This window comes from Gigantopelta aegis, chromosome 10 (assembly GCF_016097555.1).
Source record: "Gigantopelta aegis isolate Gae_Host chromosome 10, Gae_host_genome, whole genome shotgun sequence".
Lineage (NCBI taxonomy): Eukaryota > Metazoa > Mollusca > Gastropoda > Neomphalida > Peltospiridae > Gigantopelta > Gigantopelta aegis.
This window is the reverse complement of record NC_054708.1, coordinates 80,868,664-80,895,871: the sequence shown is the minus strand read 5'-3', so window position 1 is coordinate 80,895,871 and position 27,208 is coordinate 80,868,664. Positions and strand designations below refer to the sequence as shown.

Sequence of the window (27,208 nt, the reverse complement as noted above, 5' to 3'; positions counted from 1 at the left end):
CAACGGGTCCATCATCGTCCAGGTGCGGGCCGAGAGAGCCACAGACCCTCTAGGTAGACTGTACGATAGAGTTAAATAAAGTTAAAGTTTGTCTTGGTTAATGACATCACTGGAGCACATTGATTTGTCAACGGGTCCGTTACAGTCCAAGTGCGGGCCGAGAGAGCCACAGATCCTCAAGGTAGGCTGTATGATAAGAGTTAAATATGGAAAGTTAGAGTTTGTCTTGGTTAATGACATCACTGGAGCAAATTGATTTATTAACAGGTCCGTCATCGTCCATTGATTTATTAATCATAGGCTAACATTTGGTAATTTTGACATATAGTCTTAGAGGTGAAACCACTACATTTTTCAGTTAGTAGCGAGGAATCTTTTATATGCACCATCCCACTGATAGGATAGCACATACCATCGCCTTTGATATGCCAGTTGTGGTGCACTGGCTGGAATGAAAAATAGCAGTTTAACTCAACGACACGTATAGGATTCCACAGTACTCTACTACCATGCATTGTGTTGTTTGCAGTCTGGTCCAGAAACACCATATCAATTAAGCTACTTCTTCTCTCCCGCTAAAAAGATATATATATATATATATATATATATATATATATGTGTGTGTGTGTGTGTGTGTGTGTGTGTGTGTATATTTTCATTTGGGGTTTAAACCCTACATCTTCCATTGACTCGAACACATCAGGAGTCCAATGTCAACTGTTAATTGTGAATTTGCTGTTGTGCAGGTCAGAGACAGAATGCGACGGTGTTCACGGCCATTGCGATGCAGATCACGAATGTGTCGGACGTTTTCGAGATACAGATGGACACGGAAACCGTGGTGAAGATCCTTGTAAATAGTGAAGAGCTTCTAGAACCTACCTCAGATCTCAATGGTGGGTGTTACACCATCCCTTTATAACCCTTCTCTTCTCTCTTCTCGGGGCACATGACAGTTCCATATCTCAATGGTGGGTGTTACACCATCCCTTTATAACCCTTCTCTTCTCTCTTCTCTGGGCACATGACAGTTCCATATCTCAATGGTGGGTGTTACACCATCCCTTTATAACCCTTCTCTTCTCTCTTCTCTGGGCACATGCCAGTTCCATATCTCAATGGTGGGTGTTACACCATCCCTTTATAACCCTTCTCTTCTCTCTTCTCTGGGCACATGACAGTTCCATATCTCAATGGTGGGTGTTACACCATCCCTTTATAACCCTTCTCTTCTCTCTTCTCGGGGCACATGACAGTTCCATATCTCAATGGTGGGTGTTACACCATCCCTTTATAACCCTTCTCTTCTCTCTTCTCGGGGCACATGACAGTTCCATATCTCAATGGTGGGTGTTACACCATCCCTTTATAACCCTTCTCTTCTCTCTTCTCGGGGCACATGACAGTTCCATATCTCAATGGTGGGTGTTACACCATCCCTTTATAACCCTTCTCTTCTCTCTTCTCTGGGCACATGACAGTTCCATATCTCAATGGTGGGTGTTACACCATCCCTTTATAACCCTTCTCTTCTCTCTTCTCGGGGCACATGACAGTTCCATATCTCAATGGTGGGTGTTACACCATCCCTTTATAACCCTTCTCTTCTCTCTTCTCTGGGCACATGACAGTTCCATATCTCAATGGTGGGTGTTACACCATCCCTTTATAACCCTTCTCTTCTCTCTTCTCTGGGCACATGACAGTTCCATATCTCAATGGTGGGTGTTACACCATCCCTTTATAACCCTTCTCTTCTCTCTTCTCGGGGCACATGACAGTTCCATATCTCAATGGTGGGTGTTACACCATCCCTTTATAACCCTTCTCTTCTCTCTTCTCTGGGCACATGACAGTTCCATATCTCAATGGTGGGTGTTACACCATCCCTTTATAACCCTTCTCTTCTCTCTTCTCTGGGCACATGACAGTTCCATATCTCAATGGTGGGTGTTACACCATCCCTTTATAACCCTTCTCTTCTCTCTTCTCGGGGCACATGACAGTTCCATATCTCAATGGTGGGTGTTACACCATCCCTTTATAACCCTTCTCTTCTCTCTTCTCGGGGCACATGACAGTTCCATATCTCAATGGTGGGTGTTACACCATCCCTTTATAACCCTTCTCTTCTCTCTTCTCTGGGCACATGACAGTTCCATATCTCAATGGTGGGTGTTACACCATCCCTTTATAACCCTTCTCTTCTCTCTTCTCGGGGCACATGACAGTTCCATATCTCAATGGTGGGTGTTACACCATCCCTTTATAACCCTTCTCTTCTCTCTTCTCTGGGCACATGACAGTTCCATATCTCAATGGTGGGTGTTACACCATCCCTTTATAACCCTTCTCTTCTCTCTTCTCTGGGCACATGACAGTTCCATATCTCAATGGTGGGTGTTACACCATCCCTTTATAACCCTTCTCTTCTCTCTTCTCGGGGCACATGACAGTTCCATATCTCAATGGTGGGTGTTACACCATCCCTTTATAACCCTTCTCTTCTCTCTTCTCTGGGCACATGACAGTTCCATATCTCAATGGTGGGTGTTACACCATCCCTTTATAACCCTCTCTTCTTCTCTCTTCTCAATGGTGGGGGGCACATGACAGTTCCATATCTCAATGGTGGGTGTTACACCATCCCTTTATAACCCTTCTCTTCTCTCTTCTCTGGGCACATGACAGTTCCATATCTCAATGGTGGGTGTTACACCATCCCTTTATAACCCTTCTCTTCTCTCTTCTCTGGGCACATGACAGTTCCATATCTCAATGGTGGGTGTTACACCATCCCTTTATAACCCTTCTCTTCTCTCTTCTCTGGGCACATGACAGTTCCATATCTCAATGGTGGGTGTTACACCATCCCTTTATAACCCTTCTCTTCTCTCTTCTCTGGGCACATGACAGTTCCATATCTCAATGGTGGGTGTTACACCATCCCTTTATAACCCTTCTCTTCTCTCTTCTCTGGGCACATGCCAGTTCCATATCTCAATGGTGGGTGTTACACCATCCCTTTATAACCCTTCTCTTCTCTCTTCTCGGGGCACATGACAGTTCCATATCTCAATGGTGGGTGTTACACCATCCCTTTATAACCCTTCTCTTCTCTCTTCTCTGGGCACATGACAGTTCCATATCTCAATGGTGGGTGTTACACCATCCCTTTATAACCCTTCTCTTCTCTCTTCTCTGGGCACATGACAGTTCCATATCTCAATGGTGGGTGTTTACACCATCTTCCTCTTTATACAGTTCCCCTTCTTTATAACCCTCTCTCTCTCTTCTCTGGGCACATGACAGTTCCATATCTCAATGGTGGGTGTTACACCATCCCTTTATAACCCTTCTCTTCTCTCTTCTCTGGGCACATGCCAGTTCCATATCTCAATGGTGGGTGTTACACCATCCCTTTATAACCCTTCTCTTCTCTCTTCTCTGGGCACATGACAGTTCCATATCTCAATGGTGGGTGTTACACCATCCCTTTATAACCCTTCTCTTCTCTCTTCTCTGGGCACATGACAGTTCCATATCTCAATGGTGGGTGTTACACCATCCCTTTATAACCCTTCTCTTCTCTCTTCTCTGGGCACATGCCAGTTCCATATCTCAATGGTGGGTGTTACACCATCCCTTTATAACCCTTCTCTTCTCTCTTCTTGGGGCACATGACAGTTTCTTAATACATGTTGAGACCAGACCAAAGAACCAGATCTGGCTTTGACCAAAGCTATGATTTTAACATTAACAAGTTTTAGTTCTAATAAATTCATAAAGAAAGCTGTTTTATGTATTCATTCAAATTATATAGCTTTCTGTCTCTCCTATTACAGGAATGTCCACCAAATATAACTATGTACCTTTAAAAAAAGAAAAATGTTTAATCATTTTAGTAATGTGTGGACATAACTACAATGTAGTTTGTCAGTCTTTGATACACAGTAGAGACCTTTTCAGTAGATTGCTGAGAGAGCAAGTCGAGTTAAAAACAGATTTTCATTTTTGAAGAAGCTCTAGTTACCCATCCATTTACTTTGCAAGAAAGGAAATTTATTAGTGTTTTTATTTTGGACGCTAATGACATTAAATCTAAGAAATTATATATGTAGGTTTTAAATACCGTATATCGCTGTGTATTAGCCGACTCCATGCATTAGCCGACCCCCTAGTTTCACCCTCCAAATCGGCTTTAAAATTATCGACCTTGTATATAAGCCGACCCCCCTATATAAAACTAACCAAGTCAGATGTCTGTGTGGTCTCTACAAAATGACAAAGTACATCTGCTTTCAAACGTCATTTGTCACAGCAAACTTATCCGGAAGCAGTAGCCGATTTCTATTTATAGAAACGGTGTCCGGTTAATTTATTTCTCGTAAAATATAAGTACCAAGATAGCGAAATATACCTAAACATTCTTGATTGCAGCCACACGTTAAAAACACAGTGACTGTTTGCATTGTTGATTGTGCTAATCGGTCTTTTCATTACTAGTCGGCTATACCCTACCATACCCAACCACCCGTGTCGATTAATCCCAAGCCGACAAACAAAACAAATGAAGCTGGAACAATTAACGTGTTCACCGGTTTAGTAAGCAGTTTTGTAATGACACGTGACCTGCGAAGTTTTCCGAAATTGTTTTGATCGGTCACTATTTATTGTTGTTTAAACAGATAAATATTACTAAATAACTTTTAAACACCAACATTTATTAAAGATGAACATATACATGTATATACAATTTTAATATCTTTTATTTGTAATAGCTTGTGTTAAAATGCAATATTAAACCTTTATGAAAGCGGAAATGCAGAGCACAATAATGACAATAGATCGAGTCGAGCCGTGACATCACTATTCTAACTTTACATTTCCAGTAAAATGTTGACTCCTTAGTCGGCTAATACACAGCGATATACGGTATATAGCACAAAAGACATTGTGGAGTGCAAATTCCCTGCCTAAACATTTTGAGGAATGCAGTTTTTCACTCTGCTAGGTTTTTCAAAAATGAAACTGTGTTGGAAGGGAAGATGGGGATAAGGATGTGGTGGTGGAGTCAGGAGTTTTTTTTGGCCTGGTTTTCTAACTGAAACACAGCCTCAGATTGTTTTCAATATTTCATCTAATGTTGTGTATTCTATGTATACATCTATCCAAATACAAAATGAGTAGGGGCCTAACAAGTACATTCAGAAAGTATCTAAGCAGACATAACAATTACAAATAAGCACCAAATTGATGATGATGTTAAAACTGAAATAAAAGGTAAAAATAATTTACAAATTTTGATTAAAAAAAATATTGATGTTTGTTTTAGGTCTCAAAATAACTCTCAAACAAACAGGAAACTCAACAGCTGAAGTGAATGTTGTCATGGAAACAGTGGGAATGTCCTTCTTGATTCAAGTTACACAGTATCTCATAAACATCATGCCTACTGTAGGATCTGCCGCACTGAAAGGTAACTAAGATCTTATTACATTCTGCAATTGTCAAATACAAAAGTGAGTAGGATAAGTGGGACGCCATTAACAATTATTAATATTTTGAGAAGTGTAGCATACAAAGTTAAAGTTCAAAGATTGCTTTGTTTAACACACCTCTAGAGCACATTAGATATCAAGCTTACAACATTCTTCCAGTAGCAGCCAGCGATCTTCTATATGCCCTTTCCCACAGGCAGGACAGCAGGTGCATACCACAGCCTTTCGTATACCGGTCATAGGGCATGATGTGGGACAGGAAAAACAAAATGGGTCCTCCGTGGATGTTCGATCCTATGACCTAATCATTTCATTTCAACTTATTTTCGTGCTTATATCCAATTATGGTTCAAGCATGCCATCCTGGGATACACACCTCAGCTATCTGGGCTGTCTGTCCAGGACAGTGGGTTAGTTGTTAGTTGTTAGTGAGAGAAAAGAGAGTGTAGTGGCCTTACCCCTACCCACTGAGTTGTTAAAGCTCGCTCTGGGTGAGAGCCAGTACCGGACTGCAAACCCTGTACGTACCTACCTACCAGCCTTATTTCTGATGGCTTAACCACGATGACACCGAGGCCGGTTGTGACCTAATCACTTCAGCCGATCACTCAACCTACTGAGTTAAATATTGACTGCCAGTTGATCGAGTTTCATTAAACTGAGATTCTTTTCTTTCTACCTCTCTTTTTCTTTAGTTTTAACTTTTTATTACATTATTATTATTCATTTCAGGAAATTTGCGGGGGTTGCTTGGTAACTATAATGGGGACCCATCAGATGAGTTCACTGCAAGGAATGGAACAGTGATTTCTCCAGATTCATCCATGAGTGACATTCACTTCCTGTTTGGAATGACATGTAAGTAGCAAAGAGTTATTTCCCTTTAGTTTGAATTAATATATCTTATAGCTGTCAGAGATGTTCCAAATACAATTTGTAGCCATTTTCCACTTAATAATGAATAATTTGTTGTTTGTTATGTTTGCATTAAAAGAAAATTCCACTTCACTCCTATAAAATACTGTTAAGCAGAAAAACGTATTTCTTGATATAGGTCTACTGTTAGGTCTGCAGGAAATCACAGTACAGTGCAACTTTACACAGATGTTAAAAAAGTGTGCAGTGTTTCCAATATGAGTGTTCCATCACTTGAACATGTGTTCAGGAATGGATATTCTACCATCTTTGCTGACAGGTAATGGGGTCCAAAGAAAGTTTTTGGGATATGCACCCACTTCTCCGAACTCCCCAGTCCTCCCAAAATTCATATACATTAGTGTACTTCAGAAAAGTGTGGGCACTCTTTATTTAAATTGCATCCCTAGGGAGCATTTTGTTTTCAAAATCTTGATTAGAGATATTTATAGTCAGTTGAAAATTGAGAATCGTAATGTGACGCTGAACAAAATGTTCCCTTCCTTTTCTCCTAAGAAAAATCCTACAACTACCCCTTGTAGATGGACAGTATTAATTAAAATATATATATATTTTTTCCCCACAGGGGCTGTTCCACCAACTGATCGTCTGTTCACCCAGAGTGGGCGAGGAAATGTGGAAGATTCTGAAAACTCAACGTTTGTGCCGGACTTCCTGGACGCGTTCAACGTGACGATGTTGCGTAACGGCACGCGTGAGGTGTGTGGCGACAACATCCAGTGCACGTTTGACTACCAGGTGACGGGAAATGCAGACATTGCTGACAGCACCAAGAAGTTCACCAAACTCTACAACGAACGCATCAACAGCATCAAGCTAGGTTCGCATTATTAATATTTGGAAAAACCTCAGTTACAGACATTGCATTTCAAAACACATGTCTTAATGGTGCGGAGAATGGGTGGAGATTATTACAGAGATGAAATTTTCTCAGTTTATTTCGAATTCAGGGTTGTCAAAACATTTCCCATATTCTTCATCCAAAAGATACGATGTGGTTTTGACAGATGCTAGGGGTGTGTGTGTATGTGTGTGTGTGTGTGGGGGGGGGGGGGTATGATTATAGATCATAATTCAACGCTAACCCTAGGGCTAACACCAATATTAACATTTCCAGATTTTGTTTTGTAAATCACTTTCATCTCTGTTATTCATAATAGAGCAGGTTTGATTGGTACATCAAAGGCCAGGGTATGTATTGTCCTGCCTGTGAGAAAGTGCACTGGATGTAGAAAATGAGGCAGAAAACATAGAGGAGCTACTTAGACCTCTCCTACTGAAAAAGCTGCAAGGGGTCTTTTATATTATCTCTAGCTGCTTTTTTGGTAGGAGTAACTTTTACGTAATAACAGCAAGTTTCCTTTATCATTCCTTAGACCAAATGTCGATATCACCACATGTTAGGACACCAAATGGCTGTAGTTAAAATGAGTTGAGGTGTCATTGAAAAAACCCTGTCCTATCCTTTCCTTCAAGCCACTGGACTACTTCTTGCTCCAGCCAGTGCATCATGACTGGTACATCAAAGGCTGTGGTATGTGCTATCCTGTCTGTGAGATGGTGCATACATGTGTATAAGATCCCTTGCTACTAATAGAAAAATGTAGCAGGTTTCCTCCCTAAGACTATATGTCAAAATTACCAAATTGCTTGACACCCGATAGCTGATGATTAATAAATCAGTGTGCTCCAGTGGTGTCATTAAACAAAACAGCTTTTAACTTTTTTCTTTAAGGGACATGTTCCAGTCAGTGCACCACAACTGGTATATCAAAGGCTGTGGTATGTACTACCCTGTCTTGGGCGGTGCATATAAAAGAATCCTTGCTGCTAATTGGAAAGAGTAGCCCATGAATTGGCAACAGCGGGTTTCCTCTCAATATCTGTATGGTCCTTAACCATATGTCTGACGCCATATAACCGTAAATAAAATGTGTTGAGTGCCTTGTTAAATAAAAAATATCTTTGTTGTTTTAAGAGACATGTTCTATTCCTTACATACATTGCTCTGACCTGAGATCTCTTGACTCCGTTTATATTGTTAATTTCTATTAAGGATCATACATGTACATCTGTGTACTGGTAAATCTTTACACACAAACGTTAAGTAATGTTTGGTTCATGTGATATCTGTGATTTGTTTCAGTGATTCGTTGTCCCCATATTCCGGAGATCGAGCACGGAAACCAGACCGTGTCTGTAATTGTTAAGTAATGTTTCGTTCATGTGATATATGTAATTCATTGCAGTGATTCGTTGTCCATATATATTAGAGATCGAGAATGGAAACTGGACAGTGTCTGTAGTTGTTAGTAATATTTTGTTCATGTGATATCCGTGATTCGTTGCAGTGATTCGTTGTCCGTATATTCCGGAGATCGAGAACGGAAACCGGACGGTGTCGGGCCGTACTGAGGGCTCAGTGGCAGAGTTTGTGTGTGACCCGGGTTTCGACTTGCTCGGAGAAAGTCAGCTCGTCTGTGTGGACAACAATGGAGAAGGAAGGTGGAGCTCTTCACTGCCAGTCTGTGGAAAGAGAGGTACAGTCGTTTAATAATACCAGATATACCGTGTCCTAGCTCATCCTACTTTACTATTTGATCCTATATTCTGTTTTATCAATGGCAGATTTAAGGGGGCCTCATGGGTCTGCCCCCCCCCCCGTAAATTTTGTGACAGTTATATTTTAATGTTATATTTTTCATTTTTTACATTGAAGAATTTGAGGAACAACTAATAAAAAGGTCTGGCCATGCACCGTACATATCATTGGCCCCTCCCCCCGATATTGGATTTTCTGGATCCGCCACTGTTTATACTACTGTATGTTAATGTTGATTTTCTATTGTTTCAGTGTCTCCTCCGCCCCAGACCACACTGAGTATGGAACTTATGATAGCAATTGGATCGGGAGCAGTGTTGGTGGTGTCATTTATCGGAATTCTTATTATAGTGCTCGTCAGAAGTAGGAGGAGAAGACACGTCAAACTCAAGAGCCAAGTAGATGAAGGGTATGTTCTTAGATTGTTTTGTATCAGTATTTTCATGTTTATTTAGCTTCGAACAAAATAAATATATATTCAGTGAAACCTGTCAAAACTGGACCCTGAATAAACTGGAATCCTGCCAAAACGGCCAAGTTTTATGGTCCCGATTTTTCTAAATTCTAAAAAGTGACCCTTTAAACACCGGATCCTGTCTAACTGGGATAAATATTAGGTTCCCGGGGTGATCCAGTTTAGACAGGTTTCACTGTATAACTGTAATTTCACTTAGTATTTATATTTTATAAATGGTAAACATTTTAGATTACAATATTTTCCTCAAACACAGTGTGATGCATGTAATCTTCAAAGAAAAATGTTCAATAACAATTTGGCATTGAAAGTGTTTTAGCGTTATGAAAACACAAGCCCTTATACATTGTTATATTAGGGAGATGTGATATCATTCAACTTCAAAAGCATCTATCAGGGGTGGGAATTCTCCTTGGATCTACGGTTTTCCTCTCATGGAACATTGTGTTTCCTCACATTTTAATCGTCCTTTACACAGGAAAACAAAATCGGTCATGTAAACTTCTGGGCCCAGATTTTCAAAGCTATCTCAGTGCTATGATATCGTAAAACTGACCTAAATGATGACGTTACACGTCAAATTACGTTGTGGCGTCATTATGAATATAAATGCGGCCGCATTTCTTACTTGGTTTCATTTGCAAAGGGAGCGAGTAAGCTTTAGCAGGTGTCATGATGCAGCGTGCCTCCGGACCCCTCTAGATGTCCTCCTTTTTACAGTTCACCAATTCCCTCCCCTGATCTATATGATGAGTAATAATTACATGGCCTATGATTCACTACATTAAAAAACAACAACCCAAAAAGTTAAAAATACCTTTATCCCCATCAGAATAGTTCCATTTTGGGCAGACAACTCTCTCAGTATTTTCTTTCATACAAAACATCAAAAATATTTATAGAAAGGGCATTTTTACATGTTTTTTGTTTTTGTTTTGTTGGTTTTTTTCTATCTTCAATGTATACAATTTTTATTTATAAAAAGTGCATTTTTACTTGTTTAAATTTTGTTTTTATCTTGCATATATATAATATAATTTTTATTTTAAATTCAGGTCCATTGGGGAGATAGAATTGCCGACTATTTTCCCGACTACGAACATTCCAGGACCAGTGTTTGAGAATCCTCTCTTTATAAACAGGTTTGTGAATCCTCTCTTTATAAACAGGTTTGTGAATCCTCTCTTTATAAACAGGTTTGTGAATCCTCTCTTTATAAACAGGTTTGAGAATCCTCTCTTTATAAACAGGTTTGTGAATCCTCTCTTTATAAACAGGTTTGTGAATCCTCTCTTTATAAACAGGTTTGTGTGAATCAAGTTTCATATCGCTACACACAGATCCAGATAATATTCACCGATTATAAATGTTCTGCTCTTGTTGTTTTTGTTTATTCTTCTTTTGTGTGTTTTTTTACAGTGTAAAAAATAGGGTATTATAAATACGTCAACATAAAATAGTTTGTGAATTCTTTGATATCTTTAGTAATTTGATAGAGAACAAAATAATAACAATTATTACTGATATTTAGTTCAGTCGACAACAGTGAAAAAAAGAAAGAAATGTTTTATTTAACGACACACTCAACACATTTTATTTATGGTTATATGGCGTCAGACATATGGTTAAGTACCACACAGATTTTGAGAGGAAACCTGCTGTCGCCACTACATGGGCTACTCTTTCCGATTAGCAGAAAGGGATCTTTTATTTGCGCTTTCCACAGGCAGGATAGCACAAACCATGGCCTTTGTTGAACCAGTTATGGATCACTGGTCGGTGCAAGTGGTTTTACACCTACCCATTGAGCCTTGCGGAGCACTCACTCGGGGTTTGGAGTTGGTATCTGGATTTAAAATCCCATGCCTCGACTGGGATCCGAACCCAGTACCTACCAGCCTGTAGACCGATGGCCTAACCACGAGGCTGGTCGACAATAATGAAGATAATAAAGCTAACGTAAACAGGCCTATATGAACAAATGTGAAATGGGTCATGCAAATAATATAGGGGTGGGGGGTTACACATAAACACATTGGTTTATATATAAGTAGGACCACAACAGTATATATTTTGAACCACAAATGGGGGGTAGGTAGGGGGAACAGGACACTTACACCCCAGTTTCTATGGGTCTGTTACAAATTATTAACATGAAAACAATTTTAAAATCTTTGTATAAATGCTGTCTTGCTAAAAAAAAAACTTTACATATTTATTTTTGAACCCTTTTAGTCTTCAGAAACTTGGTGACGGTGGCTCGTATCGGATTCCAAGACCAACTTACGTGGATCCGAGTATATTCTCAGAGTTCTTCTAGTGAGCACTGCCAGAATGTTGGGACTAATTGAAGCTCACTACGCCAGCTGTCACATCTCGATACTCTTGGTATGGCACGTAGGATGTTTGCACCACCAGTGATTGCATGACGGTGAGGACAGTACGATGAATCCTGGACAGGAACGGTTAACCCTGGACAGGAATGGTGAATCCTGGACAGGAACGATGTATCCTGGACAAGAACGGTGTATCCTTGAGGTGAAAGATATAGCCTGGATGTGAATGGTGTATCCTTGACATGAATGTTGTATCCTCGACAGCAATGGTGTATTCTTGATGCGAATTGCATATCCTGGACATAAATGGTACAGGTGTATCCTGCATCCTTCTAGTGCAGACGTTATATAGGGTTTGTGTCCTACACATCAACCTAGAGCTGTAAAAGTTGATTTCTCATTGTGTGTGAAAGACAATTCATGTACGAAATGCAATTTGTCGAAGCAGTTTTCAGATGTGAGCTGTTTGTTGAAACAACCTATTGTTAGTGAATACGACCTTCTGGACAATATGAAAGCTTGTCAGAGTCATTATGTTTGAACATTTTCAACTGAGTGGTAAATGTTTGTGTTTTCAAGTTTAGAAATTGCATGTCCCAGCTATAAAGTGGATGACACCGTTTGTGTTATCAGTGAAAGTAGTAGACGAGATAACACTGTTTCACTCTCAGTGAAATATGAACACATGATGACGTGCGCTGAGGTACTATCAGAGATATGACAATATCATATCGTCTAGCCTCTGGGTGGGAATCACTGTGATCACTGCAGTGTAATACAGGTGATGTGTCAGTAATATCTGAACAGTCGTCGTGTGAAGGACACTTATTATCAGTGACTCACAAAACAACGACTGTGTACAGAACGCTTTGTAGACGGTGAAATATAAAAAAACTCCAGTGTCAAGAGTTGTATACTGTCTGTGAAATACAACTCATACAGTATAGAAAGAACACTTCTTACTGAAGGGGAAAATACAACAAAAAGGCATTGCAAAGAGTTGTATACTGATTGTGAAATACAACAAGTACAGTGTAAATAACACTATTAAAAGTGAAACCAAATCTGCAATGTATAGGAAATACAACAAATGTAGTTTAATGAACACTATATTAAAAGTGAAATGTAATAAATAACTGCAATATAAGGAAAACTGTATACTGGCAGTGACATACAAAGCAAAAACCAACGCGTGAAATAGGAACTAGCAACAGTGTAAAAAACGTTTATCGTTAAAGTACACTGCAGGCACTCTGTCATCAGTGAAACATTGGATACAGTGAATATGTCATGGCACATTGCTGTGGTATCATTATAGTATAATGCTGGATTAGAAGGTTTTGAGAAACATGTTTTAACATATTACACCATGATTGGATCTGGTCACATTTATTACAGTTCACACTACACAGGTAATCTGCTGGTGATAACAGTATGAATATTGATAATTCGTTGATGGGATGGGTGGCTGGGTGGATCCAGGGTGTGAGTGACACAGAAGGGGACCTTTTAGTTTGGAAGCTGGGATGTGATGTTGCCATTTTTTATTTTAAAATCTATTATTTTTCTATAAAAAACATTCACGGTAGATAGAATTTGATTAATAATTATTGAAAATGACCTTTGTTTGAGTGTGGCATAGAGGTTTCTGCATTGTGAAGATCATTTCAGTTGTAGAAGTCCTCAGTTTATTTCTCGTTTTTAGTTATTTTGCATTACATACAATTTACCTAACACCTGTATAAAATATACAAAGCAAATTAGTTTATTACCAGCAGATTATCTTAACATGAGATACTCGGTGTGCTGTTCATTTTATCATTTTGAACAGAGGGCAGAATGAATGAATATTATTAAAGCATAAAAGTCGGCAATATGGAGAAGATGATACAATGTACATGTAATATATGAAACAATTATATAAAGTTGGCAGCAATCGAAAGAAAAGCTATACAATACAAACTGCAGGGAAAATATTTATATTAATTATGTTAATATTAATCTTGTTCTCTGAAGTCGGCGTGTAATGTTCTATCTTTGCAAGATTGGTTTGTGTGGACAGGTTTTCTCGATTATGTGTGAGAGATGGAATGTAATATGGAGAGTCATAATAGCTTTTATCCTTCAGTCGTCAAAGTCTTAAGGCCACGTCACACGATACGAGCGCCTCGTATGAGAATAGCCGACAAGACAAACATGATTTCGTGGGATGCTATGCAATTGGCTGTTTCTGTATGGTGCACTTGTATCGAGTGGCGACGCCTTTAGCCAGATATAATATGTAGGTAAACATAAGGCATTGAATATTTCTGTCTCTGTAAATCTTGTTTTATATTTAATATTTACTTTTGTTACTTAGATATTTTTATTTTTATTATCAGTTGCAGTCAGATTTTAACTGACATTAAAAATAATACATAAAAATACACACATTAAATATAAAACGCGATATTTAGAGTCTGGAATATTTTGTCTTGATAAACGTAGACATGATGAGTGTTGTAAATCTTATCATGTGGTGTTTCTACGTATGCTCATTAGTATTTCTAATTCCTAATTCCACATAATTTACTTGAATGTTTTATGCATTCGAATGCATTGTTGAACTAACCATTTTGACTCGTATACTGATGGAAAGAAATAAGGGAAAACATACATAGTAACAGCAAATACTGACTGCAACCAAAACCCTCATCTGTTGTGTCAGGATGTTAACTGTGTTACTGGCAGTGAATCCCACACTTGTTATATTCAAGCCCACACTATATCTCTATATATTATACCGACATTACTACACTAGCAGTGTATGAACTGTCCTCACAAATGCGATATGTTTCCTTGTTTATTTCCATCAGTGTATTTAGATTTTTGAAATCGTCAGAAGTAATCTGTTAGTAGATTTGAAAGCATTTCCTTCAATTCCACGTAATTTACTTTGTTTTAAGATAAAGCAAATGGCCACTTACTGCATACGATTTTTGGTTTTCTACTGCGCAAGTGGAACATCAAAATCTCGAGGGAGTAACCTATTTTAATTATTTTAAGGCTATAATTAGAGCATTGACCTGTTTGAATTAGCTGGTGGGTGGGGTAAAAAAACAAAAAAGAGGCTACAATTTGAAAGTATAATATAAAATCTCCAATAATTAATCCATGTATACCTTCTATCATCTATGTTGTTAAAGGTTAACACTTAAAGGTAGTGTTTTGTACTTTTGAGATGATATTAATACTAGTATGCGATTAAAATATTAGAGTTTGATGTAGGCTGTCGTTCCTACTGTCGTGTGCTATATCTATGTTACCATCAAATCATGTAACGGTGCTTGTGATTGGTCAAGATGGCGAGTTGTACATAATATGTAAAATATGCTAATCAGCAACAAGGGTGGGTTTTTTTTTTTAAGTCAACGTTAAATGTTTAAAGTGCAATGTTATGAATAATACACCCACGGAGAGTCGCTCTATTACTGCAATACACTGGAGTGAAAAGATGTATGCACAGACTAAAGAAAAGTGTTTGGATGCGATTTTGTCAAGTGCGAGTAACCACGTGTTCTCTCGATGTGACGTATAGTAACGATTTGTAACATGCATTATAATTGGTCGAAAGCCATGATTGGTCTGAAGTTTTAATTACAATTTTGCCATAGAAAATAAGACGTATAGTCCTCATTTACTGGTTGGTACTGGGTTCGATTCCCAGTACCGTATGTAGATTATGCAGTTATTTTCAGTGGCTTAACTGGTATATGTAAGAAACTTACACCTACTTCTCGCTCACTAACCACCAACAAACAAAGCATCATAACCCCATTGTGGACGGACACAGTCCAGATATTGAGGTGTTTGCAAAGGGCAGCATATTTTAACGTTAAGTGGATATAAGTACGAAAGTAAAATGAAATTAACTTTAATATTATGAAGGTATTATGAATAATTAGGCCTATGTCATCCGAAATAGTTTGAGTTGGCTATGATCGAAGAAAATTGTATGCTACACATCTCATTACTATGGATTTTCATCGCGAAAAGGTTTTCTGGGTGTTTCTGTTTTTATAATTGGTGCACAATTATCCTGCATTAATTCATGCATTTGTCGAGCCTGATGTGTGTGTCTGCGACTACTTAATATATAATTATCGTGTCATAATTTTATTTCTTTTCAGAACTATGAACCATGTTGTACATATGTGAATTTGTCAAACCCTCCTGTATATAAGAAGTAATTTCCCTCTAGTCATCAATTATGGGCTTTCTAGGTGAGCAGTCACCACAAAATGGCTGCCTGCTCATGTTGCTAAGGAAGTGTATGACTGTCGTTAGGCGCATGTGACAATCACCGGTGCTTTGATTCTATTGGCTGACGTGTGCCTTATGACGTCTTTGTAAATCTGATTTCTGTCGTCATGTTTTATGATATATACACAGGGTATAACCTAACATGTCTTTAGGTACTATGTGTACTATGATGTTGTTGAATTGCACAAATTATATCAAATAAAAACAAACATAAATAAATAAATACATAGATATCTTGTACTAGATCGCTTTGCTGTGTATTAAAGTACACTGTTTGATTAGAAACTCATTTTGGCAAACTGTATTTTATAAAATAATGACAGAATTTTTAAATTATATATTAATTCAGATATGTTGTTTAGGGACTAGTATCATAAACTGTTTTCACAAAGGCTATTTCCACAATTGACATTTGGACACTGAATAATAAGTATATTATCTCATAATCGTTTTCCAGTAGTAAAATTACATTTACCTTTTCTCTAGGAGACCGTAGTAGAAGCATAATTAGCAATAAACCGGGATTAAACCGTTTTAGAATTCTTTATTCGTCTTGTTGTCAACAATAATTATGTCAGCTTAGCCTTGGATGCAGATGTTCAACTATGGTACTTTTAAACTTTATCTTTAAACAATTCTACAGACACGTAAGACGTTTCCCATTAAATAATTTGTGTACAATTAACAGTCTGAGCTTATATACAAATCATGGTCAAAAGTAACCAGACAGTAAAATTCTTTAATTTTGTTTTAACAAATGATCAGTACTTTTAATCCTAATTATGTCCAAAGTGTAATTAATATTTTATGGCGTTTAATTTTTAATTTTATTTCCGAAACTATATATATATATATATATATATATATATATATATATATATATATATATATATATATAATAATCATAAGTTTGATAATTTTATTTCTGTTCAATATTTGAAATATATTTTCTATATTTATAGTCTGTGTAATTTTACTATTTTTAAAAACTAAAACACATGTTAGAACGTTCATATTAATGTAATTTTATTACCGTTTTTCTTTGTTTAAATGCTGGGTATTTTCTGCTGTTGAAAAATGTCAGCTACACCTGAGTACTAGTATTTAATCAGTAGTTATCTTACAAAAGACCACGCAATGTGTAACCAGAAATGTTTTTTTTCTTTTCTACTGCAGCACAGATGTAAATAATTGTAAATTGTGCATGTTTGCTTAATTTCTTGCAGTTAGTGCCAAATGTATGCTGTATTTTGTGATATTTGTGAAACTGTTATTTGGAGCTCATACATATACTAAAAGCCAAAAGCAACGTAAATGTAAAGTTTAACTAACATTAAATTTAAGTTTTAAAGAAAGAACCAACACAGTGAGATTTAGAATAATTACAGGTTGATGTACCGCATATCGTTTCACACAGTTGAACATCTGTAATCAAGTAAACCTACTCTGATTCTAAACTAATCATAACTCGGATTTGCCTTTCTTTTGGCGTTTAGTATACATATAATTGCATCTACTGGACATTATACCAGGGCGGATCTGGGATTTAAAACAAACAGTGGGTTGATCAAAGTTTAAGAGAAAGACTATTGAAATGAACTTCTAATATTATCTGTTCTTATTATAAACTTTTGAAGTTCGGGGGTAGGGGCACTAGCCCCTCCAACTCTGAAGTTGTAAACAATATGCATTGCCACCCCCAGTTGAAATACGTCTTTATACCAACCTCTCTAGGTTGCTAATGTTTATAGTATGGTGAAATATAACATTTTATTGAAAGGCGCATTGTTTTCTCAAAGAGGGGATGTTAAATTGCACCTTCCGTAGATCCGCCCCTGTGTGGTGTTTTAATTATCATCGCCTGTGCATTAGTGCTGAGTATACATAGTCTTAAAGGCATACTGTCACGGATTTAAGGACCTTATTTATCTAAAACTGAATAATAACTAAAAATTACATTAATTGTTGGAAACCAAATCTAGCTATTGCATCACCTTAACTGAACCATGATGGAGTGAAACCCATGTCAACCCTCTCGGCAATTTTAGTTTTTGAATTATGGACCATTGCCATAATTCAATTATGTTTACAAAATATCATTAATAAATGGAGTATGGTTGTTAAATTAAATAGATCAGTGGTCTGTGACAATATGCCTTTAATACTGTTATTTACATAATACAACAATGAATAACTGTTCTATCATTAAATTTGACTGGTCATTATGTTCTTGGAGGGTAAAATCATAGATGTACCTAAGCACATTGCCGCCAGTTTAAATTACGAATAAGTATCACAACTTATTCTTACTAGAAACTTTTAAAGGCTGTTAATTTCCATTGAATGTTTCTTCACTTGTCTCGCAGGAATGATTGAGCTATACGCATCATATTACATAGCCAAGGCATAAATATTTGTTTTACCAAACGTATTGTCTCGCAGCAGTGATTGGGAGATACTAATCATATTACACAGTCAAGACATAAATATCCGTTTTACTATTCTTGTCTTGCAAACATAAATATCTGTTTTACTGTACGTTGGCCAGGTATGGTTGGGCGATACGAGTCATATTACATAGCCAAGGCATAAATATATGTTTTACTTTACTTGACGACCAGGTATGGCTGGGTGATACAAGTCATATTACGCAGCCAAAACATAATGTTCCAGTTGTAATAAGTTTGTGAGTGATATCGTATTGATGTTAATTATTAAAATAAAATGTTTTCCTAAATATTTAGTTTGTTGTTAAATCATGGTATGCATGTTGTTAAATCATGGTATGCATGTTGCTTTGAAATGAATGTAGGATGCATCATGCTCAGTGGGTAGAAGACTCGTCCGAGACACTTGTGTTGAGAGATCTCCCTTTCTCCGATGTTTTATCTCTTTCCACCTAGTGCCCCGCGACTGGTATATATCAAAGGCGTGGTATATGGTGTCGCATCTATGGGAAAGTGCATATATAAAAAACCACCTTGGAACAATGTGGCGGGTTACTGCAAAAGACGTCAGAATTACTAAATGATTGACATACTGAGCAGCGACGATTATTAAATTAATGTGCTCTAGTGGTGTCGTTAAACAAAAACGTTTTGAAAGGAATTGAACATAATATTACCATCTTAGTACATTTCAAAGTTTGATTTTGTTTCTGTATTATGTTATGTACCCAGGGGGCAAAACCCAGTCTGTTCAATATGATACCCCTCTGCGAAATTAATGCAGTGTTTTTCATTTTCCCAGTAGTCCGTCTCTGATTTGTTCTCTTGTTGGAAAGTCTTCACTTTATGTTTAAAGTTGATTCAAATGGATTGTTTTCCATGGAATACGATGGTGCTAACCGATTTTTGATAAAGTGTGTCCAACATGACCTCTCGGATACCCCCCTCCGATTTTTCGCTGGGTGGTTAACAAAAACTTACATATATATGTAAATATTGGTCGATTTGGATACTTTTTACATCGATTTATATCAATTCAAGGAGGCCAATTCAATCAAAAAAAAATTCAAAATCCAAGATTGCCACCATGATACTCAACATTAAAAATGGCTGTCAAAAATGGTGAAATGTTCCAATGAGTTCACCAAATATAATTCAAATTCCTTTAATGTTTTTATCATATACGTGTACAACATTTATTGCCACAACTTTGTAGGAGATTGATAGTCAAATAAAAAATGACCCAAAATGGCCGTCAGAACTAGACTTGGCGACTATTCGATTAATAAATTATGAAAACAAATATTAATTTTGTTACCTTTACCTTTTTTCTTGGAAATTGGCAATTAAAGCGCCGTTTTCCAATAAACTGCCCTTTTTAACAGAAAACTACTTACTCATAATCTCAAAATCACTGTCTGTGTTTAACTGGACGTTTCAAACAATTTCCCATTCCAACTTTTATTAATAATAGCGTAGAAAGAAAATTATTTGAGTTTATTGCAAAACGACATGCTAATACATTTATTCAACGTGTCGTTTCGCAATAAAAGTGGTAAATTGCAATAAAATTAGTTTTTATATTATTTCCTATTCCAACCTACTCTTAACATTCTAATGCTTTTTCAACAATAATGATTGAAAAAACAAATATACCGACATGGAAGTCGATAGAGGTCATTTAGGTTACCATGGTCGGGTCAGTACAAAAACTAAAGGTGTGTGTGTGTGTGTGTGTGTGTCTGTCTGTCTGTCTGTGTTTGTGTGTGTGTCTGTGCGTGTGTGTGTGTCCATGTGTGTCTGTGTGTGTGTGTGTTTCTGTGTGTGTGTGTGTGTGTCTGTGTGCGTGTCTGTGTGTGTCTATGTGTGTGTATGTATGTGTGTGTGTGAGTCTCTCTCTCTCTCTCTCTCTCTCTCTCTCTCTCTCTCTGTGTGTGTGTGTGTGTGTTAATATGTGTGTGTCTGTGTGTGTGTGTCAGTATGTGTGTGTGTCAGTGTGTGTGTGTGTGTGTGTGTGTCGGTGTGTGTGTGTATGAGTTTGTGTGTGTGTGTGTGTGCGCGCGCGCGCGTGTGTGTTTGTATGTGTCGATTGATACATAGCGTATTTCTGATAAACACCACACATATAAAGTATACAACAGTATCATCAACTAAAGTCTCGAAATCGCATACTTATATGTACATGAAATAATATAACATGCATTTAACATGCTCAAAGTATATCCAGTATACAGTACTTACATTACGTATACATTACGTAGATATGGAATAAAGTATCTGTGAATATTATACTACATATGGGGCGGGATGTAGCCCAGTGGTAAATCGCTCGCTCGATGCGCGGTCGGTCTGGGATCGATCCCCGTCTGTGGGTCCATTGGGACATTTCTCGTTCCAGCCAGTGCATGACGACTAGTATATCAAAGGCCGTCGTATGTAGTACCCTGTCTGTGGGATGGTGCATATAAAAGATCCCTTGCTGCTAATCGAAAAGAGTAGCCCATGAAGTGGCGACAGCGGGTTTCCTCACTCAATATCTGTGTGGTCCTTAACCATATGTCTCACGCCATATAACCGTAAATACAGTGCGTCGTTAAATAAAACATTTCTTTCTTTATATACTACATACATACAGAATATGCTAGGAATACCCGTCCTGCATCAAATATGCACTGTGTACGTCAAACATTAACAAAGTCATGGAGTTTACATTATTGACATGAAGTATTTATTACGTGAATCAAGTATATCCTATGTACAGGGAGTATACACTAAGAAGACAACGGGGTGGGATCTAACTCAGTCGACAAAGAACTTGCTTGAAGCGTTTAGATCGTAGCTGTACACTAATTCTCTGGGGCCCATTTCACAAAACATCGTATATTTACGTCTGCAACTAGCAGTTATATGGGTCATACGTTTACACGTGTTTGGAATCTATTTCACGCAGAAACTTACACCATTATGGAAGATGGAGCATTTTAAGGACAAAATAAATTGAAAAATGTGTATTTCAAACTATATTAGTCTTCTGTTAGTGGTAATAAGAATCTTGTTTTAGTTGTAGATTTACGTTTACGTGCAAAACTAGGCTTACGATGCTTTGTGAAATTGGGCCCTGGTTGGGTTCTCTCCGTCTCAACCAGTGGTCAACTACTGGTATATCAAAGTCTGTGGTATGTGCTGCTCTGTCTGTGAAGAAAGTGCATACAGAGAGACGATGTAGAGTATTTGAAAAACGGACCAAGGATTAGTTTTCATAGATAGTATTGATTATCAAGATCTACAAAGCTCATCAAAACATTTGGATCACGTCGTGAATAATGGTGTAAAGGAACAAAGTACGTCTGGTGCATGTTGTTCTTCTCTATGTGTGTGATCGAAAGAGAAAATGAGAACACACACAGATATAGAAAAAGACAAAATGTAAAATAAAAAGAGACAGTAAAATAAAAAGAGACAGACAGAGGTAGAGGCAGGGACAGATGGACACAGAGGGAGCGAGAGAAATATATAGGAGGACGGGGAGAGAAAGAGAAGTACAAAGAGACCATGAAATATAGAAAACGACCGAGAGAGAGAGAAGGAGCCAAAGGGAGTCTCCATAGTTGTGTCTGTATATATGTGTATATATACACATTCGTTATCTGAATTTTGGCAAAACAGTTCATCCATCCATATCTCTCTGTTTCTGTCTATCCCACCCTCCTTCCATGCCTCTCTCTCTGTCTCCCTCCATGTTTCTCGTTGTTTCCTCCATGGATCCCTCTCTCTCAACATCTCTCTGTATCTCCCCCCATGTCTCTCTCTCTCTCTCTCTCTCTCTCTCTCTCTCTCTCTCTCTCTCTCTCTCTCTCTCTCTCTCTCTCTCTCACACACACACACACACACACACATTCTCTCATCTATCTATCTATCTATCTATCTATGCATCTTGCCATATGTCTCTCTCTCTCTGTTTACTTCCATGTCTCTTTCCCTCTATGACTCTCTGTCTCCCTCCATGTCTCTATCGCTCCATGTTTCTCTCGCTCCCTCCCTTACCCCCCTCTCTCCCTGTCTCCCTTCGTGTCTCTATTCCCCTCCATGTCTCTCTAGCTCCCTCTACATCTCTCCCTCTCCATCCCTCCCTTCATGCCTCTCTCACTCTTCCTTCCTCCATGTCTCTCTCGATGTCTCTTTCGCTCTCTATCCCTACTTCCATCTCGCTCTTCCTTCATCTCTCTCTCTCTCTCTCTCTCTCTCTCTCTCTCTCTCTCTCTCTCTCTCTCTCTCTCTCTCTCTCGCTCAAGATAGTTTAACGCCCTCTGTTATTAATTAGTATCACTACTTCCAGAAAACTGTTTGATATCGCGACTTATCACAGCAATATTTTGTAGATTTTATACAGTTTTATAATAAGACGTACATGTGCTAAAAAGCAAATTGTCCTGGATTTTCTTAATCCTCTGCTTCATCTAAATCAAAACGGTCTGAATCGTACTCCACTGACCTCGTCACCCTCATCCTCTTTTTTATTTCCGCACGTCTGTAGCCGGCACATATAAGTGCATTTGACGCTATTGTCCAAACATGGAAACTGTTCTTGTAAGCATTCTCTTTTGCATTGCCATGCAAGAAGTTCCAACACTGCATCTGGAGGAGCCTTTCCATGCATCCAGTCAATGTTCGGTGAACCAGCAGCTGTCCTTACCCAACCATGACCATTGGGTTCTGGCACATCAGAATTTCGTTGCTAAGACCTTTGCCATACTCTTGCTTGGTCATTTGCTCGTTGTGTGTGCTGCTGAAGACTGTCCTCAAAAGGTGGGAGAGTGTTGGAATCAACTTCACCTCTCTTGGTTAAACAAATATCATGTCGCAGGACATACGGCAGGTGAATGCCTGCTCTCATGGAATCACAACCAGTAAAGGCGTGAAATCCAAATAAAGCCTGTGACAACCTAAGACAACCCTCAGTTGTTTTATATCCATGAACTTTGTCATCGTTTTAGTTCCCTTTTTCTGATACAGGGAACTTTTAATGTCATTTGCAAATGCAATGCAAAGTACAAAAACATTAGTGTCCTCGGAGACAACAATAATAGACTTGTATCCGTGGTTAGTTGCATGCTTTGCATGCAGCAGCATCCTAATGTCTGCTTCTTCCTGTGACGATTGTAACTCATCGACCAGGGATGTCTCACCGCACTTTATTTTCCAACACTTTTCACGACATGTAACATACAGCGTTTTGTTTCCAATTACTGCCTTGCTATCATGCAACTTCCATTCCTGTCCTACATTGTCCATTGTATTATAGCTGATAATTGTAATCCACCTAGTATGGGTACTCGAGTCCTGTGAACGGACTCGAGTCTTGCTAGACTCGAACCGTGCCCGAGTTGTCGAGTACTCGCGGAGACCCCACTGGCTTAGTCACGTTTGATCGCTGCCTTCCAATTTCTGAATGATGCTCATCGCATCTACAATACAGGCTGACTTATTAGGAAGCATTTCGGCGACTGGAACGTTCTACACAGTGTCATTCATGAACTTTGCCGTGTCAGTTTTTCTAAGTGACCCATCTCCATTACCAAAGCCATCGAGTGGATGACTGAGAACTTGTTTCATATCTAAATCATGTGTCCAAACAAGTCTCTATCTGCTTTCAGTACTATTTCTTTTCCTTTACACTTGACCATTTTGATGTGCAGATCACTGAAAGTTTTCAACATTTGCTTTTTCATTGTTGCGAAGACATCCACTCGACTTGCCTCATCCTTTTCTAGAGGATTTATTTTGAATTCCTGATATGCGGCCTCACCAATTATGGAGCCATTCACTAGATCATTAGCAATTTCCGTGGTTGCCATAGCCAGTTGCCAGATTCACAAGGTTGTCCTAATACTCCCTGAACGGTTTGATCCAGCTGTTATCCATTAGACTGACCAAGATCCACCATCTCCCTGAGCTGTCTGGGGAAAATGCTTATGTACCCAGCATTGAGATAGTACTTTTATACTGAACCAGGTTTCAGACTAAATCTCTTAGTTCCACCAGGGATTTGAGTGTCTTTGTTAACTGTCTCTTCAATCGTTTGATCCACTAGAATTCTCATAAATGTGTTGATGGCTCCAAGCTGGACTGAAAAGCCCCTTGCATAAATTGTTCATATATATCAGGATGGTCGGTGCTGATATTGGACATCTGGGCATAGTAGAAGGAAGATATCAGGCGTAATTCAGCCTGTCATAAGTGAAGAACCATGGAATTAAGGCCCTGATGGAGGCAATATGAAGTTCTCTTGAAGAACGCAGCAACCCGAGGGTAATCTCTACCATACCCACATATGACATCCAGAATGAAGACGGCTTGCCACTGTCATTTTTGAGAAGGTCTACGTATTGTTGAAAGAGCTGTAATATACGCACATATGATGGCACCTGTTCCAACTCTTGCAACGTTTCTCCAGATATGTCCTCTGCGAAATCTGTCACAATAATCAGTGCTTGGGTCAGGTTATCCTTTTCATTATTCCCTAACCATGCTTCAAGCCACCCCATGCTAGTCGCATGAGTGCCTCGTACATCAGTTTGTGTAGCCCAATTGCATGTTTGTACTTTCGACCATCCAGAACCGTCCGCAGTAACCCCAGATTCTACAGCTACATCTCTCAACCTGCTTCCCTATTATACAGTATTCCAATGGCGTTTCAGCTACCAAAAAGTACATCTAGCATTTACTGCATGATCCAGCGAGAACAACATCCACACTACCCAGCAATATCAGTTGGGCTGCATGTGTAGATGGATTGGCGTTTTAGAGCCACCTCGCAAAAAGGGTACACAAATAATGCTTACTCCCTAACCTGGCCAAGGCCATGTGCGCGTCCACATACGATTCGTCCACCGTACAATTCGTCCACTCACCTCGGACAATTCGTTCAATCGATAACAACATTTAGACGAATTAATCTAAAATGTTATTTCTTAGCCATTGAAATGGTGAATTAATTTTGTTTTTGTGGTAAACTCAGACCCGTAGCCAGCATGTTTAGCCGGGGGGGGGGGGGGGGGGGGGGGAGATAGAAATTTCATGTCGACGGAACTCATCAAACACGAGCGCCGAAGATGTGGAGTCGTGTATATAGAACCCCTTGTCAAACAATATGATGACGCCGGTTACAGTCGAGAATAATACATTTCATTTCAACTTATTTACGTGCTTATAGCCAATTAAGGTTCAAGCACGCTGTCCTGGGCACACACGTCATCTGTCTGGGCTGTCTGTCCAGGACAGTGGGTTAGTTGTTATTTGGTTAGTGGTTAGTGAGAGACAGGGGTTCGAATATGAACCAAGTGGACCTTATTTTATTTTGTTTTTGCACCACCAGAAACTCCATATGTATAAACCTGTATGTTTTAGTTCTGAAAGTGGACCATTTGCTTCAGCGGGGGTGGGGTTGGGGAGTGGGGGAAGGTTCGTCCGAATCCTCCGAACCCCCTGCGTACCAATGTATTTATAATAAGTGATACATGGCAAAAATTGTAACATTTACGGTTACTGGGACACATTGACTTCTGATCAGTGGTTATTGGTTGGCAAACGCACAGTTATATAAAGTAAAAGTAAAGTTTGTTTTATTTAACAACGCCACAAGATCACATTGATTTTTTTATGTTATCTTCGACTATTGGACGTCAAACATTTGGTCATTCTGACACTATTTTTTTAGAGGAAACCCGCTGTCGCCACATAGGCTACTCTTTTACGATATGCAGCAAGAGATATTTTATTTGCGCTTCCCACAGGCAGGATAGCACAAACCATGGCCTTTGTTGAACCAGTTATGGATCACTAGTCGGTGCAAGTGGTTTACACCTACCCATTGAGCCTTGCGGAGCACTCACTCAGGGTTTGAGAGTCGGTATCTGGATTACAAATCCCATGCCTCGACTGGGATCCGAACCCAGTACCTACCAGCCTGTAGACCGATAGCCTAACCACGACGCCACCGAGGCCTGTCACAGTTATATCAACACTTGGTCACAGATGAAATCCGCTGTCGCCACATGACTACTCTTTCCAAATAACAGCAAGGAATCTTTATGTGCACTTCCCACATCCCACAAACAGGATAGGAAACACGACGTCCTTTGATGCACCTGTTATGAATCACTGGTTGGGACGGGAAATAATCAAACGGGCCCACTGAGAAGAATCGAACTTTCAGCAAATGTAATCTCAGGCAGACGTTCCTGCTACGTCCCGCTCTATGTATCTATTATCTTGTAATAATCGAACTATGCGTTTCTTTTTTTTTGAGCCGTAAATAATACATTGTTATTAATTAAAACTACATTCCCTGGAATATTTTTATTATTTAAGGTATAGAACAGAAAATCCAATTACGTTTGGTGCATATATGACGTCGCACTCCGCATTGGTTTCACTACGCTGGCTTATCCAGGTCAAAAACAAAACCGTGATTTTGAAAGTGGAACACTTTTGACGGGCTCGTACCGATCTCGGTTTTCATTGGCTTATTACAAGTATAGAATTCCCCAACAAGAGATCACGTGAGATTTCGCAATTTAGGAACAGATTTAACTGTCTTGATTGAGGGG

The 27,208-nt window shown here is 38.7% G+C and overlaps 1 protein-coding gene across 1 annotated transcript in view; it reads left to right on the top strand.

Moving 5' to 3' along the window:
- Window positions 1–16,445, top strand: part of LOC121384568 (sushi domain-containing protein 2-like) — a 79,250-nt gene extending 62,805 nt beyond the window's left edge. The window contains exons 11-18 of the mRNA XM_041515023.1: window positions 747–896; window positions 5,336–5,479; window positions 6,234–6,359; window positions 7,003–7,257; window positions 8,789–8,977; window positions 9,292–9,448; window positions 10,570–10,656; window positions 11,750–16,445. Of these exons, the coding sequence (XP_041370957.1) occupies window positions 747–896; window positions 5,336–5,479; window positions 6,234–6,359; window positions 7,003–7,257; window positions 8,789–8,977; window positions 9,292–9,448; window positions 10,570–10,656; window positions 11,750–11,834 (1,193 nt within the window). The 3' untranslated portion in view covers window positions 11,835–16,445. The remainder of the gene's footprint in view (window positions 1–746; window positions 897–5,335; window positions 5,480–6,233; window positions 6,360–7,002; window positions 7,258–8,788; window positions 8,978–9,291; window positions 9,449–10,569; window positions 10,657–11,749) is intronic.
- The last annotated feature ends 10,763 nt before the right edge of the window (window positions 16,446–27,208 follow it).